The 18,890-nt window shown below is 40.2% G+C and overlaps 1 protein-coding gene across 2 annotated transcripts; it reads right to left on the reverse strand.

The window, feature by feature from the left end:
- Positions 1-2,928: 2,928 nt before the first annotated feature.
- kpna4 (karyopherin alpha 4 (importin alpha 3)) lies at positions 2,929-16,831 on the reverse strand. 2 transcript variants are annotated; one of them, XM_056756401.1, is made up of 18 exons: positions 16,261-16,590; positions 15,885-16,119; positions 13,752-13,796; positions 13,485-13,574; positions 13,376-13,405; positions 13,234-13,286; positions 13,049-13,144; positions 12,874-12,959; positions 12,011-12,097; positions 11,741-11,910; positions 11,549-11,593; positions 11,198-11,329; positions 10,839-10,967; positions 10,309-10,413; positions 10,155-10,226; positions 9,795-9,957; positions 9,605-9,699; positions 2,929-4,508 (listed from the first exon to the last, which is right to left on the reverse strand). In XM_056756401.1, exons 2-18 carry the CDS (start codon positions 15,951-15,953, stop codon positions 4,410-4,412), a joined length of 1,566 nt encoding a protein of 521 aa, XP_056612379.1. In that variant the 5' UTR covers positions 15,954-16,119; positions 16,261-16,590; the 3' UTR covers positions 2,929-4,409. The 2 variants fall into 2 exon arrangements, with proteins under 2 accessions (XP_056612379.1, XP_056612380.1); XM_056756402.1 differs by lacking the exons at positions 15,885-16,119; positions 16,261-16,590 and adding an exon at positions 16,698-16,831.
- Positions 16,832-18,890: the final 2,059 nt, after the last annotated feature.

The raw sequence follows: 18,890 nt of genomic DNA on the forward strand, positions 1-18,890 counted from the left end.
GTGAATAATATTATAAATAATATTAGTGAGTTTATATTAGTGAGTTTTTTATTTAGCCTTGTTGTGCAAGCACTGTCGAGCTTGTGAAGAGGCAGCAGCTTTTGCCAGAGGGAAACTGGAATCCCCTGCTTGGGCCTGGATTCTCTTGAGGTTTTTATTCTCGATCTGAGTTTTGGGTTCCTCGCCACCATTTGCATATTGTTTTGCATTATTTGCCTGGCCGGGGGGGCTGCTTTAGAATTCAAATTTTAAAGTTTTAAATAATTAATATTGCATATAGGAATTTATAGTCCGTTTGATATATTTGACCTGTGTTTCTCACTCCTTATCTGAAATGTGTCCTTTGTGTGTTAGTACATTGTAAATGTTGTGTGTTTGGAGCGTTTGTATGTGGGTGTGTCTGTCTTCTGTGTTTTCAACTTTTTTTTACAGGTATATAACTTTAATTGTTTTGCTTATAGTCAATACGTCTCATGTACAGCTGCTTTGTAACAATAAAAATTGTAAAAAGCGCGATATATATATAAAGTTGAGTTGTGAGTGTTGAACCTTATGAACCTTCTATCCTCTCCATTGTAAGTTATACAGTCGGAGGTCCTAATTGTATCCGTCTATTGTTTGAAGGTCATGTGTTACCAGGAATTCACACAGACTGCACCTCAAGTTTAAATCTAGGTAAAGAATGTAGAAGGTTGGTACGAGAACATCGCTACAGAAGAACCATGGTGCACTACCACCTTCACTAAACTCTTTTCCCTCAAGCACTTGGTCCTGCTTTCTTCATTTATTTACTAGTACATTGACGAGCCCAAAGACTGCTCAGTTAAATTAAAAGAAAATGTAACAGTGTGACCATGGTTTCTGGAAGCAATCAATGAACGGAGAGTATAAAAAGCCAGAAGGGAGTGGCAAGTATGGCGCGATTATGTTGCGTCGCATGGAGGGAAAAGTATGGCATGACTATGCTGGAAACTTTGCTGTTATTGAGCTGGAAGTAGAGAGAGAAGAGTCCTCTGCCAGTTAAAGAGCACCAATTCACCACAGGGTCTTCAGAAGCAAGTGAAACACAACACAGGCTGTGAAAGCATGTGTGAGGCATAGGGTAAGGGTCATTTTCCGCATCACTCTGTCACACGCACACACACACACACACGTGTCCACATACCTCCCAAAGCGTACTCTACCGTGAATATGTGCGGATCTCAATACATGCGCAAGTATGTCACCTAGCGGATTCAGACAGCTCAACATTTTTCTTGTGCATGCGCTGTTTTATACAAACTGTCCATTTGAAACCAAAACATCGGGCGGTAATAAACCGATGCTCCCTGTTTTTTGCAGTGCATTTTGGGATTTTTATGGTACGAACATTTCAGTGCACTGGAAGGATTTTGCGAAAGAGACAGCCCTTAAAATGGCAGACTTCCTGGTCAGTGCCCTAACTATTGAACTGATTGAGACACAGACTATATCAATGCAACATTTTTGTGTGGAAATTTGCCAAATACTTTAAATTATGTTCACCTGATGACTATTACTTATGCTTAAAGATTGCAGGCTTTGCATCTAGTGTCTTTGGCGCGGAGATAACCAATTTCAACAGATTGACCAATCAAGCAGATTTTCCGGAATTCCAGCCAATAAAATCACAGAGGACAGCAGCAGTTCAGCAAATAAGACTAAATAAGAAGACAAGAACGTTCAGCCAATCAAATTGAAGAGACAGTCTGCAGGCGGGCGCTTATGACCGTGACTGTGTAATGAGATGTGAGAATGCAAACAGAAAGCCAACGGTTTAAAAATACAAATGTAAAGATTTCAGAGATACAAACTACTTGTCTTTTGTGGATTCTGCGGTTATAAATGAAACTTAGGTGGTTTGTCACATAATGTAATGTGTATTGTACTTAAAATACCTAAAACATAACTAATACGTTTATAGCATATAAGGCATAAGATATGAATGCGTGTATATGATGGATTAAATAAACAGAAGAATTCAATAGAATGCAGAACTATTGTCACACATAATGTAATGACTATTGTTTGGTCAAATTTGTATTTAACATTATTAAATCAGTTGTTTGGCAAATGGCTCCTTTAGTAAATAAATATGTTGTACCAGCAATTTCCAAATACAGTTTTTCATTCTAGAAATGTCAAATGTTGTAATAATTTGCATATGGAAACATGTACAAGACAGTACTGGAACCTTTTCCTCACCTCAAGCCCTGGTTAACACTGCATAGCAGTGATGAGCTGGACTGTGAGACCAGCTGTTCAATAAAGCTTCAAAAAAAATGTTTAATTAAAGATGAAGCAACAATAGTTGTATTGGGTCCAATAGGTGCCATATCACAAACTACCTCTTTGATTTTTAAGTGACCCATATTAAACTTCAACACCCTGATCATTCGCAAAGACGTCTTCAGGAAGAGATGTGTTCCACTTCATTCAACTCTCCAAGCATAATATCATACTCCACTACAATTGAGAAATACATTTGACCTCTAAGATTTTAATGTACTTAAGTAGTATAGACGCACCTGTTCTATCTGGGCATTTATTGGGTAATGCCCATTCAACTGAGATCCTATTTGTCAGATTTCATTATTTTTAAGCATATTCAGTTTTTTTTTAACTGCTATAAATCTCATTTTAACTTCTAAACGCTGCTGGACTGTAGCTCTCTAGGACAGGTGTTGCTAACCCCTGAGCTATGCTTATGAGAGAACATTCTGATGTTAACAAAGACGTCAAGTGGTTTAAACAAGTATATTTGTCAAGCTCAACACAGTACGCTTTGAATACGCACATTAACAGGCCTGTGCTGAGGGTTTGAATCCTCAGTTCTATCTGTTCTGCGGTGCAGGTTTACTGTAAATGCTGTTTGCTTATCCCTTAAAGTCACAGAAATGACAACAGAAATCAGACAGACTTTGAATATTTATTTGAATAGGTACAGAGCCTGTAGTCTATGTCCAACAGGGTATGTATACCATCTAGTTTATTCTTTGAAACTACATATTTGCAAACAAGGAATGCGGTGGGGGGGGGGGGGTGTAAATCAAACAGAATATGGCCATCAAGAGGTTATGAAAACAAAAAGAAACTGAAAAATGGTGGGAAAGTGATCGGTGTCATTTATTCCTGTATGTATCTGTTGCTGTAGCTCAACACTGGACATCTATAAATAAAGATCTACACATCGGGTTTGAGGGCGCCTGCAATTAAGAAAACATGTGCAACATGGTGAAGAACTGCTTGTCGGCCAGGGCCAGATGTGGGCAGAGACATAAAAATTATGACATAAACAGCACAGCAGTTTCTCTTAAAAAAAAACAGCTTACACTCAAACTAAAATTCACTAAAATGAAGTATGCTGTAGTTAAGCACATGCAAAGGAATCGCTCACACATAAAATGGCCATGTGTGTAATCCCTCCCCTCATGACAACAGAAAGCGTCTGAAACATACGACAGCCCAAGATTGTGCAAAGGTACAACTGTGCACAGCGTGTTTTATATGTATTTACACCAGCACTAAGAAACTAAAATGAAATAAAAGCCTAAACAGAGGAAGACGAAAAAAAAAAAAAACACACACCAGGGCCAAACGGCATACGACTGATCCTCTCAACGCCCAGAGCTCCAGTGTCACCAATTATGAAAAAAAAAAAAAACGAAAAGAACGTCATGACATTGTCTTCTTTAGATCACTGATGTCCAGTCAATCCATTGAAGTTGACTGATTATTCCAGGCCAATTCATATTTCGCCAAATTGGTCACCCTCCACACACGCTGTTGAATTTCTCGTTGTCCACTCATTGCTGCATCTTTACATTCAGTCGTAAATTTGTCCAGTCAGTCAATCAAGTCCGCGCGCACACACGCACACTGTTACGTCCACCCAGGCGGAACCCCCGCGGGTGTGCGGGGAGAGATCCGTCTCCAGCGCTGAAGATGAACGCAAACATACACGCACACATTCACAAACACACAATCATCCAGGTGACCTCAGAAGTGTCGGTGAGGTTTTGCTTTATTCTTGCCTCTGATTTCTAATGTGTGACATCTTCCTCATTTTCATTTTGGTTCTTTGAAAAGACAGACGGCAGATCGTTTTAGTGAAGTTCGCTCACCGAGCGTTCGGTTTGATGGTCGTTTGAAACGTAGTCGTCAGGCACTCATTCGCACTCGCATCCACTCAAAGCCATCTCAAACGTCCCGTGGAGCGTTTCCTTCAGAACTCAAATTCTCTTGGATTTGATGCAGCCGTGGATCCCACCAGCCATGCACAACTGATCTCATTTTTCCCCTCACACTCTCTCTCGCTCGCTCGCCTAATTATTGTTAATGTTGAACAGAGTGCTGCATCACAAACCAAACTCCACATTTCACGTCATCTTCTAGAACTGGAACCCTTCTGCTGGCACGTTGGTAGAGGAATTGAAGCCGTACGTTCCTCCTTGGATGGGCTCAGGAACCAGGTTAGCGTCCTCATCAATCTGAAAGAGATCAAGAGTTATCAGTCACAATTACATTCACAACTGAACTGCTAACACATTGTCAAACAATCATCTGACGTTGGCTTCATAAAATGCATTAAACATTGACGTAGTGTCTGTGACGTCATCTGTTGATTTTTGATGAGCTTTTGAAGCAGAAATGTTGGAATACACTACAAGACTTTTGCACAGATTTTCAGTCTAGACTGAAAACTTTCAAAAAGTCTGCAAGTGTGTGATGTCAAGTTTTTTTTTAAATCAGTTTAAAAGAAGTCGTGTAGTGTATTCTAGCCTCAAAGTGGGAGGAGGCGTCCGACTCCATCATAGCAGCGCGTCACTCCAGGATAATCAAAAATAGGTAAAGAGAAGGGACATGGTTAGAGCTGAGGGGCCTGGTTACTGGAACAACCCGTCACTCAAGTGGCCGGGCCATTAATTATGCTGAATTTAAAGACTTAATATAATTAAGGACCCATTGGATGAAAATCTAAAATGTTCTGTATGTGCTATAATCAGCTTTAGGGCTGAAACGATTAGTTGACATTGTCAACAACGTCAACAATAAATAAATTGTCGACAAATATTCTTGTTGTCGAGTAGTCGTTTGATTACGTGACTTAATTTAAGGGCCTGCAATATCATAATTTGACCGCTACGGCACTGTAGCGCTAGAGTGTAATGCAGCCTTCCCGAATGCTATCGCAGTAGAAGGAAACACAGCGAGAATTATGGCGGAGTACAAACGCAAGCAAACAAGTTAAGTGAGGGAAAGCTTTATCAAATTGAAAACAAAAAAAATGCGGTTGTGCGCAATGCATGCAAGGCGGAACTTGCCTTTCACGGCAGCACAACCTGCATGCTGGAGCATTTAAAAAGGAAACATCCCGGAGCAGGAGAGAGGTGACTGTTCTCCATCTAGAGCTAACTAACTAACTTAGTGGTAAATCTTTTTATGAGAGAATGCAATATTAATAGTAATGATAATAACAACAATAATCATATAATTACAGTAATCTTATTTTTTGTTTTGCAAAAGAAAAAGCTTTGATAGAGCTTAAAAGTCAAGCCTGTTTTGATTATTGTAACACTATTAGGTATTACATGAGATGAAAATGATTATAAGAGAGGGATGTTAAGTGATAGGAGTCATATATCTGGAATTTATTTTTTTAATATTTTCTTCTCTTTCACCGACATTGATGATTTATCTCGTCATTAAAAAAAAAAAGGTTCCCCGCCAAACGATTTATTACGGCAATCAGTGTTTATACTGTTGTACCGCAGGTGGCGCTGTTACACACCTTTGGGAAAAAGAACAGAATCCCATAACCTAGAACGCTCTTATCGGTTTTTATTCTTATAATATTACCTACCATTCATTCGCATTAATTAATAACCCTGGTTCTCGGGGCACACGTCTCAGAATGTTGAAATGTCTCTCTAATTAATACACCAACAAGCTGATGAGTTGAATCAGTCGAGTTGAATCGAAAACATTCTGGGAGGTGTTACCCGAGGACCAGCGTTGGGAAACACTATATGTGCATTGTGTCAATACCCCGGATGGAAAAGGGATGGGGTGCACAGTAACTCATAGGCATCTAAAGAGACATACGCCAAAACGGGTTGGTGCAAGTATAGGTGTTTATGACAAGGCAAAAAGGTTGTTGTTTAATGGTCGTAGTGTTTTTCAGAAAATTGTTACAGACATTTAATAAAGACTCTAATAAATGATGCCACATGGTTGAAAATGTTCATCCGATGATCCCTTTAAATGAACGAGTTATAAAAAAAAAATTACCTTTCAGTTGTCATGAAAGGCAAAATTATCTATATAGACAAAAGTCTTTTTGTAGCAGGCCATAAACATGTTTTTCTCTGCTATAAAGTTGGGGATTTTAACATGGTGCTCAATGAGATTCTGCTCTTTTCTCTAGTCGCTAGGCCTATTGTGGTAGCGGCGTGTACGAGTTTAGTCATTTGCATAAAAAAACACCCAGCCACAAGTCAAATTTACTCCAGGTAACCCCACGTGATGCAGCCTACAGACACGCTCTTGCAAGTAATTCCAAGTGCACAGTCCTCAAAACATATTAAAGTATATAATTATTTTTCTAAGATGATACATACATTTTGTCATTATTGAGATAGACTCGTGATTATTGTGTACGTCTATCTTTTTTCTTATATTTAGACTAAATTTTTATACAAAACATTTGGTAAATCACGATTTGTTCATGAAAATGTTTGTACGCAGGTTTCACGCACAAGTTTGTGCGCACGCATGCTTAGTGAATAAGACCCCATGTCTCTTTATATGGAATGACTTTTTGAGTAGTGTTTCATGGTGACGTGCACTTCAGAGGAACAAAAACGCTGTTTGAAATTCTTGACATGTCTTAAGTAAACTCTCTTTGAGACCTCTCTACTGCACCAAATGTGACTTGTTTTAATCAGTTGTGTTGCTGTTCTCGTTACCTCCGTATTTAAAGAGTAGAGCATCTTGTTCATGCGCTCCTTGTTTTCATATTGGAATGGGAGGTTTGTGGCTTTGACACAAAGCTGACAAGGCCTACTACAGTATTCCGAACCGGCTATATTTATCAGGAAAACACAATATAACTGAGTCTTTTCAGCTGCCGCTGTGTGTGCATTCCTGCATTTAACACAAAGACACAGGGCAGCGCAGGAAGTGCTATGCGCGTTTAAAACTAGCGCATGAGTTGTTTCCGTTTGGCAATCAGGTAATAACAGCTCATGTGGTCATCAATGACGCATTCGGATGAATGATATTGACTTATAGCAATAGTTTACTTTCTCTCGTTTAAAAGGTTGCGGTGGTAAGTAACAATTTGGCCAACTGCACAGAACTTAAACTCTGATAGAATGCTAATTTCAGTCACACCTGAGCATTTTCTAGACACGTAAAGCTTCTGTTTTTTATTGTCATGGATAAATGCGTAATTGCCCCGCACCTCGATACTAGGCATGGGCCGATTACCGGTTTACAGAGGTTTCAAAAAAATCAGCTGAGTCAAAAATCACAAAAAAAATATTATTATACCGTTCCTGCGATAGTCGCAGTTTTTTTACTCATCCTTAAAGACGGAAAGTGCAGGAATCTCTCAGGTTGTGAGCAGCGAAGAGCGTAACAAGCCACGTGGCCCCTCCCCCTCCGGTTGGTGCAAGCAGTCAGTGAGTGAGAGTCACAGACACAGTCACCTGTGTGCAGGATTTCCCCATCGAAAGACGCATTTAAATAAAAACGCTGTCATCGTTTTGTTAAAAACAGCAGCCGAACGCCATGACTTCATAGGCTGCGTCTGTGCACGGAGGCAGCCCAGAGAAACAGTCTATGCAATAACTAATCACATATTTAAAAACTACAACACTAATTTCTCGCTAGAAATGCAATCAAAGGTTGTTGAAAGTGAAAATGAAATTTATGTATAGAAAACTATGCTCCGACGGGCGTTTCGACTCCCATAAAAAAAAAAAAAAAAAGAGCTTGGGCCTTCTCGACCAATCACGTTCCTCGAATGTTGTTATAGAAACAAGAGGTCTCTGTCATTGGTTAGCTGTGAAAAATGAACCTTTTCAACCTCAACAGAAGCTCTGAGTTGAAGAAAAAGATGCAGACGCTGACTTTAAAAAAGCGCTCCGGACGTTTACTCCATAGGATTATAATGTAAAACGCTAGCAGCTTCAAAAAAGAAGTCAAGCCAGAATAAATACTATTTGGCTTTCTACAGGGGCAAATAACATGACTATTCAACTAGCCCAACATGAACTATGACTAGGTGAATTTGACTGAAAAATAAATGTGTATAAACTAAACATGTCTCCAAAAACATGGTTCAGCTGCTGATTCGATGACTGCTTTTTTACAAAATTGTTTTAATTGTTGAGCTGCAGGTTGAGGCTCACTTAAGTGACTTTTTTTCTTCAATTTAAAATTATTTTTTACAGAAAATTAATTATGTTCTGAACTTCTGATTATTGTCGAGCTACAGGTTAAGGCACAAACGTTGTTTTTAATAAAAAAAAAACACATTTGAGGATATGCAATAGTAATGCTGTGACACCGTGAAACCGCGGTAGTTTCGCTCAAGGTTATCACACCGTCAGACTATCATACCGGCCCATCCCTACTTGATACTATCGTGTATCTGCGATCCACAGGCTGGCGATAGAACGATCTGACTATAGAGAATATCACTAGTGCATTCGGATCAAATGTTAATGGCATTCATTTATATGTAAACAAATGCATAAATAAACACAATGGCGATATATTGCATCACCAAAAACTACGGACGTCAAGTATATATATTTCGCAATAAGTTGATAAATTGACCACCACTGCAGGCCTACTAGCGACCATTCGATGAATTGGAGTAAGCTTTCTGTAAACCACAACTACACACAATTGCAAAAGCTCTAATGTAAAATGTATATACTGTGTCTGTGTGTATTGTAACTACACAGACACTCGGTGTATGGCTTATCTTAAACGTTTCTCTCTCCAATTGATTTATAAAGCACTTTCATCGTTCAATAGCAGCTTTATATGCATGTCAGCAGCAGGTGTGTCATGATTACTTGATTCAATTCGTGTATCCTCAATTTAATTGTTACGCGTCACATGCTCGTGAAAATGGTGGAAGTGCAGTTTTGAGTAACCAATGACAAAGTCAATTGCGTTTGAACATTAGAACCAGCAAATCACCTCTCGCTCTCACTATGACATTAAAGGGTTTTAATGCACGACATGGAGGCCAAAGTACACCCGACGCCAAGCAGAGTGCATTAAAATCCTTTAATTATGGGGAAACCGTGGATTATATGGCTTATACCATGGTCATTTGCCAAGTTAAAGCTATTATTGATGTTTACAGTGTCATTTGTGATCAGACAGGTGAAAATGTTGATCGATTCATTCAGTTCCTGAATGACTCATTTTGAACCAGTTTAACAAAGAATTAGCAGACAAGACACAGAATACATGGTATTATTGCAGAACTGAACATCAGCATTCAGAACGAGATACAAACTTGACAAGAAAATTGGCAGGTATGTGAAAGTGTCACACTTACATCATCAGATGAGAAGAACTGATCGATGATTTCATAAGCCAGTTTGTAGATGTCTTCATTCTCATGATTCTGTAACTGTTCAATCTTCTCCAAACCTGAGCAGATTAAAACATTATCATCAAGCTGAAGCTCTCCTCAAGCGACCCACTGTAAAAGAATCCTTTCCATCATCCATCATGTGTCCTCTCACCTCCACACTCCTCAATGAGGTTAGCGATGGTCTCTGCTTCTTCGTCAGCCATCTTGAGAATATTACTGAGCCCGTCCAGAACCACCTGAACCACCTGAGCATCCTTCACTGTCAGCAGATTACAGAACGGAGGAATCACCTGCTGTTGGATCAGATACGCCACCTACAGGATGGGAGGAGTGTTAGGGACGTGCTTTTGATAACAGAAATACCCGTGCCAACTTGCTACTGTAAAGAAAAGCTTTTAACACATGGCCGGCTTTCGGGGGCTTCCACTGCTGTGAAACTTACATTGATAAAAGTTGAAATTCGTTTGACATGACATCTAAAAAGTACAGACGTGTTTTTGTGTGTTTGTACCTGCTCCTTCCGGCCGCTGATGGTGAGGTTACTGATGGCCCACGCTGCCTCTTTCTGTGTTCCAAAATCTCCCTGTAAAACACAAGAGCATCAGTAAGAACATGAATGGAAAACCTTAACAATTTATTAGAGAGGGTTAAAGGTCATCACTCACCTTGTCCAGCAGCTGAACAATCATGGGCACCAGATTAGCATCAATAACCGCTTGAACCTGCTGCTGATTCCCAGCGGTGATGTTAGACAGAAACCACACCGCCTCCTGCATAACAACACACATCAGCGGCAGAGTACAGGACATGGGCGTGCGTGTGGTCACAGGGGTCAGGGATCAGACTGCAGGATTTTAGGTCACAGACACATTCAAGGTCGTGGCGCTGGCGGCTCAAGGGTGAGAATGATACTGAGGCTTTAATCATTGGCGTGACCACAGAGAAGCCTCGTTGTGAGCGGCTGCCTCAGATACACTCCTGTATCAGCCGTGACCTTTGATCTCGGACACCCCTACCCATCAGCCAAGCACACACACATTCACACTTAAAGGACTTAATTCTTAACATCATATCTAAATCTATACAGTTGTTATATCCAATCACGCATCACTCGCACCAGCGCCACACCTCTGCTGTAATCATATCCAACACTTCTCAACTTCTTTCTGAGGGTGACATGAGGCTTATGTTGTACCTTGTTGATCTTCTCCTTAGGGTGTGTAAGGAGAGCAGGAAAGTGACCCAAAGCATCACAGTTCAGCACAACCTGAGTTTGTTCATCAGTTCCTGTCACGATGTTCCCCACCGCTCTCAGCGCTGCCGTCTGCAAACACACACAAACCGTTTTGATTTTTTCCATTTTGATGGAGAACTGAGCTTTCGCTGATCAAATAAAAGTGTTGAAAGTCATTTTGCAGAACACAGCAGCAGATCCAAGCTGCTCTTTATCTGTCACAGAAGCTCATTTCACTCTTCACAAGGAAAACCATACCTCACTTTCCTTATGGCACTAAACACACAGAATGACAGGGAATATAAAAGGCTCCGTCGTACCTGAACTTTCACCTCCTGGTGACTGAGTAATGGCACGAGATACGGCACAATCCCAGAGTCAATGACCATCTGAATCTGCTCATTGCCAGCATCGGTGAGATACGACAGAGCCCACACGGTGTCCACCAGAATCTACACACAACACAAATCATCACCACTCCATTCACACGTAGCATATCGTGTTTCATGCTTATGAAGTTTTTGGATGGTCATTTTTCTGTGCTCACTCTTGTGTTTCAATGAATTTCATTTGAAAAAAAATCATAACTCAAACACAATGCTGAATAGTTTGCCCACCCTTGACTTATACTGAAATCGGTGTGTGTATGTGTGTGTGTACGTAACACTTACGTTGACATCAGTGTGGTGAATGAGCACACACAGCGCAGGCAGAATCTGTATGAGACACAGTCACGATGTTACACACACACTTCTGTCATCATCTGTTCTCTTACATCAGATAAGCTTCAATCTCTTAACCCTCCAGTCAGAGGACAAGGAGAAGTTAAGCGCTCAGACTGCACACATTCCTCACGCTCGTACCTCTTGTATGGTCTCCATCGGTGGAGGTGGGTCTTTGTGACGACACAGGTTCACCATGACCCAGGTGACGTTTCTGAGGAAGGTGATGGGTATGGAGGGGCTGATGAAGGACAGCAGAGGTTTGACCACTCCCAGACTGATGACATAATCTCTGCACTGCGGACCATCCCCTACAACACCACCATCACACACAGCCTTCACACACGCTCTTAAATAAACACCTTCACACTTTAAAAATCACACACACACACACATGTAGTTTGCACTCACCAATGATGTTCCCTAAAGCCCACACGGCCTGCTCACACACATTCTGATGAGGAGAATGCAGCAACTTCAGGAACAGAGGAACCGCATCTGCATCAACACAGAAAAAGATGATGATAATGATGAGTGCAAAACATCAGCTCTGCACACAGACACATCCAGAGGGGTCACTCATTGACCTCAGGTTCCTGTAGATCAAACTTACTGAGCTGTGATGCCAACAGGGTTAGATTTAATCTCTTATATCAGAAATCTTGAAATCAAGATCACTTATTTATGAACCCAAAACATCAAGTTAAACAATGACATCGTTATCTGTCACACATATCATTCCTTATTATATGAGATAGGGTTGGAACATGTCTAAAGTGAAACCTTACGATGGATGATGACATCACCTACAGCATTTTAAAGTGAGGTGCGTCTGGCAGGAGCAGCAAAGACACACATTTTTATACAGCGCGAGCTGGGCAGTTATCAATTCTGGGGTGTGTCATCTGTACAGCGCCAGCTTCACTGTTATAAAGTCAGGCTTGATTGTATTCTTATGTTATATTCAATAAAACAATTTTCAAGTGAGGCGCGTCTTCTTATACAACGCGAGCTGCGCAGACACTTGTCTTCTTTATACAGTTATAAAGTCATGCAGGTCTGCGCAAACCAGGCATCCTCTTCATACAGCATGAGCAACAGTTATAAAGTCGGGCTAGTCTGATCTGTGCAGGCCGAGGTTTTATGCCTCTTAGCATTGTTAATATTTGTTTACAATGCACAGCCCAGAGCAGCAAGAGTCACATGAGGAAAGTGAAACATTTGTTGGAATCAACCCTAATGTTGAAGAGTAAAGTGTAGTAGTGAAAACCTACTTGACTGCACCACAGCCTGCGTCTGCTCAGACGTGCCCGATGCGATGTTAGTGAGAGCCCAGGCCGCCTCAAACTGAAGAGAAGGGCTACATGAAACAGAAACACAAAGATGAACACATGGCATCCAGACAGGTGGAGTCACGTGAGACTGGATCTGTGGCTATCAGATTCTTACTTGTCGTCCCTGTCCAGACAGTGCACCAGGATGGGCAGAATCCCAGACTTGATCAGATCATCTATGGGAGGGTTGCGGTCACTCGACAGCAGTTTCCTGAGAAATAGCGTGGGGATAAAAAACAACGTTCACATCGCACAGCTCAAGCACAACACACGAGTTGGGAAATACAAGAGAATACTCACCGAGCGGCCTGCACAGCGCTCAGCTGAATGCCTTGGTTATCACTGGTGGCATTCTACAAACACACACAACAACACTCACATCATCATCATCACCACCTCCTACGGACCACCAAACATCCTCTTAAATCTTATTCACACTTACCTGCACTATTGCTTCCAGCGATGTGTTTTGCTGTCATGAAGAAAAGAAAACACACATCAGGATTACTGAAACACAGAACTCTAGAATAATGATGATGAGAGAAACTTACTGATCTGAAATCTCCATCAGCATCAGAATCATCACAGACGTCCTCATGTGGCACGTTCCTTCTCTTCAGGAGGTGTTCATCTCTCTTGTTCTACAATGCACAAGGCATCTGTTCAGACCAGCAGTCACTATTTCCAACGCATGTGTGAACTCGTGAAATCTTTGTCGTTTTAAAACATCCATTTGTCACATAAACCAAATGAGCATTCAAAAGAGCCACTAAAGGTGAAGAGATGAGACATGAATGGGCACCTTTATGAGTCATTACCTTTCTGAGTTCAACTACCACTTCCGTCCGCTGTCTTCTCATCGTCTGTACAGGAGAAAACATTACAGTCATTGAATTACAAGCAGTACTGTACAGTCTGATATATCTCCATCACACATTTCAACATCAAGCCAAGCCTTTACTTCATTACTTGCACGTCACATGACCATTGGCGGTGTGTTTGGGCAGAACATTTAAGAAGATAGAATGTGAGGAATTCACATGATGTAATATAGTTTATCTAAGATGGTCCAAGTGCAGGAAAACGAACGAGTGCAGTTTGGAGATTCAGGTGAGGTCGCATAAAAACATATTACAGACATATTTTTTTATCTTAGGACTTCACTTAAGATTTGTTTCTGTGAAAAATCCTAATTTAACATATCAAATCTTCAATCCATTTAAAATTCTTATCTTATCCCTGGTTAGAAAATCTTGTTGCATCGAGTTTAATAATCTGTTTCCAAGAAACCAACAAGGCACAAGCTTCAGCTGTTATGTAAAGCACAAACTTATCGTTCCTTTCGGTTTCAATGCACCAAAAAAAGACGTTTTAATAAGCTATAGGATCACATTTTGTTCAAGTCTGTCAATCAAACAAAGTGTTCATAGAAAAAGTACATGCATAGCTGTTTTCAGGGGGGGCGAATCTGGAAGATGGCTTCACCAGTAAGGAACAGTGAATCTATATAAATTTTAGGGATTTTTCGTGTAGGGGCTTTTTGTTACAAATCATAAAGTACTTCCAACATGGTCGCCAATGTTCTCGTCTTGAATCCTTAATATATACTCAGACAGGGCTACTGTAATGCGATCGTTACCGTTGGCTTTCATTCGAGTTTCAGTCAAAATGGTTGGACTTGTGTTGCAAGTGATGATAAAACCACTAGAAGAAATTGTTTTGCTAACAAATTGGCCAAAGATGCCTCAATCAAAGCACATGACACCAAAAGCCAAACAGAAAACAATCCCTCAAATACCTTAAACGTGACATTATCATTGTCACATTATGCTTTCACATGTGAGAGACCGTTTCATTAATAGAGATCATCACCTCTCACAGTGGTCAGAAGTGTTCCCAAACAGCGAAAACATACTAGACAAAGTGGTTCTCTATCAAGGAATCCAAAACTGAAAGAGATCCATTCAATTGAGATGTGTCACTTACTCCCGCCCTCCCTCCGTCTCATAATAAAACCCATAATAACGGTGTTCTACACCAGCAGACCCTCAAACATATATAACGTTACATTTAACTACATTCAAGACCTGTAAAATCTCACTTGGGTAATTCTTAGATATTCCTGTAGAATATAATGTTGAAATGCACGTCATGTCTGTGAATCGAAAGTAGATGTCCCCTAAAGTTGGTGACTCAAACACACATTTCTATTGAGAATAACGGTTACAAATCTGTTTTTCTACCGCCTTACCAATGGTCAACATGACCTGAAACCATTTCAACGGTCATCAGCCATGCATCTTCCCTCATTTGTATGAATGCGTGTGTCGGTATGCGGCTTGTTTTGTTGTGTAAATGTGATCCTAACCAGCTAGCGGCTAACCCTAGCGTAGCACTGAAGATGATAAACTGACCCACACAAATTACATTCTTAATAACATCGGATCCACGCATGACTCGAACACACAAACTCCCGTCATATGCGATGTGTGTGTATATACGGTGTTGTAATACGTTAGTTAGTGAGTGTGTGTATGCAAACACTCGCAGCATGTTTTACAGCGCGGGCCTTCAATTTCGAGGCCTTTAAACACAGCCGCACCTCACGCTTTCACGGAACTCTAAAATGTTCTCGTGGTAAATTAAAGTAGACTTTATTCACGTGCTGTGATGCGTGTTCTGTTAGCTCGAGGCTACTGGACTTGAACGCTACGCTTGAGGTAAGGGCACAGTTGGCTAACGTTAGCCGCTCGGCTAACATCGCCATTTCACCCATTTGTACGATATAAGCACTCCACCGTCAAACAAACGATCGTATGTTAACATATTTCATCCAGAAAACCCAGCGGTGAGAGATCATAACGCCGACGTGTATGTATGTATGTTGGTTTATTTTGTGAATTCGCTGTAAAATTGATCGACGTCACAGCAGCGCGCGTGAATGACTTTACCTCCAGATCTCGCCCTTTATTCTTAAAGTTCTTCAGTCGCTGCTTGTCCAGTTTCTCGCTGTCGCTCATTTTGTCGTTGGTTCTTTACGTTACGGTATATTTTAAATACGTATGTCGTTATCTTGTTCTAACTGTGTCTCACGCAGCTCCTGTAGATAAATGCTAATGAAGGCGCGATGTATGCTGGGATTGCCGGTGAACGGGGCACCGCCTAGCGCTGGTAGGAGGGAGCATCCTGGAAAACATTACAGAAAGTTAAAATTGTCCCGTCCGTTTCTCTTACAACTGACAAAAAGTTTATAATGATGATGTGGTATTTCATAGTGTCAAAAACACACGGTCCATTATTATTTTCCTTAAACACACTTAGTTTTACCTTTGTGCGACTAGCCGAGTTTAAAGTATTGCTTAATGCTTTAGTTTTGATAAGATCACTATTGCCCGGTTTCACAGACAAGGTTTAAGGTCAATCCCAGACTAAAATGACTGTTTGAGCAGTCTTAACTGAAAATAACTCGACCAAAAACATCTTAAAGTATGTCCGCGCCATTGTTTTCTATCAAGATGAACACCATCAATGTTTTTTACTTGGGCTTTAAAAAAAAATCCTAATTTAACTAAGGGTTAGTCCGGGTTTACAATAAGACTTGGCTGTGTGTGAAACCGGGCCAAGATGTGCTCGACTTTAAGTGGTGACGCTGCATCCACCGATCGGCCGATGATATCAAAGTAAGTTCCCGCGATACTCTGATGTCATGTTCTGAGCGGTCTGCGCAGTGTCATCACTTACTGAACGAGGGCTGGAGTACTTACTGTTAAGGGGTGCTTTTCAATTCTTTTTTGTGCTTCCTCGTTTCCTATTCTCGCATCTTGGTTCCACCCCTTCAGGATGCTAAGGAAGGTAACAAGGAAAAGAAGCGAGGACGGAGGAATTAAAAGAAGTGAAATGGGGTGCTTCTCAATATCCCTCCTCGTCTCCTCGCTCCTCTATCCTCCATCCTATGACCCGGAAACCGATCGAGCTCAGCCATATTGTAAGACATCTCAATTCTCTAATTGCACCGGGAGGAGTCGAGGATCGAGGAGGGAGGAGGCTTCCTGATGAGTCATGAGCGAGGTGACGCACGTATAAATTCTCCTCCCACTTCACATCTGCTCCAAGTGCTAAACATGGCAGAACATTCAAACACACATAAATGTGAGTATTAAGCATAAAGTTATTGTAAATGTGTGTTCTTTTTTTGACAATGCCTTTAATTTCGATGTATAAAGTGTACTTTTCAGCACAGTTTTAATTATTTTTATTATAATCATCATCATTATTGTTTACATGTACAAAACACAATGTATGTGAAATCACAACAACAATAATTCATTAATAATAACTGGTAAATAAAATAAGAACAAATGTGGTATTTTGTGGAGGTTGAAACGGTTACAATATAAATAATTATATCTTATGTTGAAGAATCCCGATGTTCAAGCTAAATCCAGCGGTGTAGAGTCATCATTAGTTGACGACGCTTTGAAGTGACGCTAAAGCGCGAGGATATATCATTTCACTTGCTTCGATTCCTCTGTCCTTGCGTCTTTTACTTGCTTCCTTCTCTCGCATCTTGAAGAGGTGGAGTATGAGGCGCGGAAGTTGACAAAAGTGAAGCGAATGCCGAGAGAGGGGTTGAGTGTGCGCGAGATTGGTTGAGTGTGCGCGAGAGGGGTTGAATGTGCGCGAGATGATGCGAATACGCGCGAGAGGGAGTCGAGAGTAAATTATTCTGAAAAAGTAATTAATTACTAGTTACTCATTACATATTCAATAGTGTAATTAGATTGCTGTCCAAATTACTCTGTCCAAAAAGTATTTAGTTACTCACTACTGATTACTTTCTATATCCTACATCAACCTTGATAAGTTAAGTGATTCAAGGATAGACATGAAACGGCTTATTTAATTCATTCAAAATAATAATATTATTAACTGACCAAAGTATTACAAATATGAGCACAGATTTTAAAGTAAGACTTTGAATTTTGATGTCAATTACACCATTGCACACGCATATATTTCACAATGTATTTAGTTTAATTACATCAAAAGTAACTGTAATTAAATTGCAGAAAACATATGAGTAATCCCTTACTTTACTTTTCAAGGGGAAAGTAATTAAATTACAGTAACTAATTACTTAGTAACTAGTTACACCCAACACTCCAACACCCAAATATCTTTGAACATCATTGCACTGACAACAAGTGCACTGTAAAAGAATAGAAATAGAATTATAAAACGTGTCTTAAACATATTTAGAATTGCAGGATACCTCCGTTGACCAATACCGTATGAGTTAGAATGGGAATTGGATCTAAACAACACAACTAAACACTTGTGTGACAATATATGATGAAAGTATGAGCTCCAGAAATTTGAACAGCATGGATCAGTGGCATAGGTTAATGGAGGAACACTGTCGTATACAGTGTTGGGTGTAACTAGTTACTAAGTAATTAGTTACTGTAATTTAATTACTTTCCCCTTGAAAAGTAAAGTAAGGGATTACTCATATGTTTTCTGCAATTTAATTACAGTTACTTTTGATGTAATTAAACTAAATACATTGTGAAATATATGCGTGTGCAATGGTGTAATTGACATCAAAATTCAAAGTCTTACTTTAAAATCTGTGCTCATATTTGTAATACTTTGGTCAGTTAATAATATTATTATTTTGAATGAATTAAATAAGCCGTTTCATGTCTATCCTTGAATCACTTAACTTATCAAGGTCGATGTAGGATATAGAAAGTAATCAGTAGTGAGTAACTAAATACTTTTTGGACAGAGTAATTTGGACAGTAATCTAATTACACTATTGAACATGTAATGAGTAACTAGTAATTAATTACTTTTTCAGAATAATTTACTCTCGACTCCCTCTTGCGCACGTTTATGGTATGCACCCTCTCGCGCGTATTCGCACCCTCTCGCGCGTATTCGCATCATCTCGC

The sequence above is a fragment of the Triplophysa dalaica genome, chromosome 9 (genome assembly GCF_015846415.1).
Source record: "Triplophysa dalaica isolate WHDGS20190420 chromosome 9, ASM1584641v1, whole genome shotgun sequence".
NCBI lineage: Eukaryota > Metazoa > Chordata > Actinopteri > Cypriniformes > Nemacheilidae > Triplophysa > Triplophysa dalaica.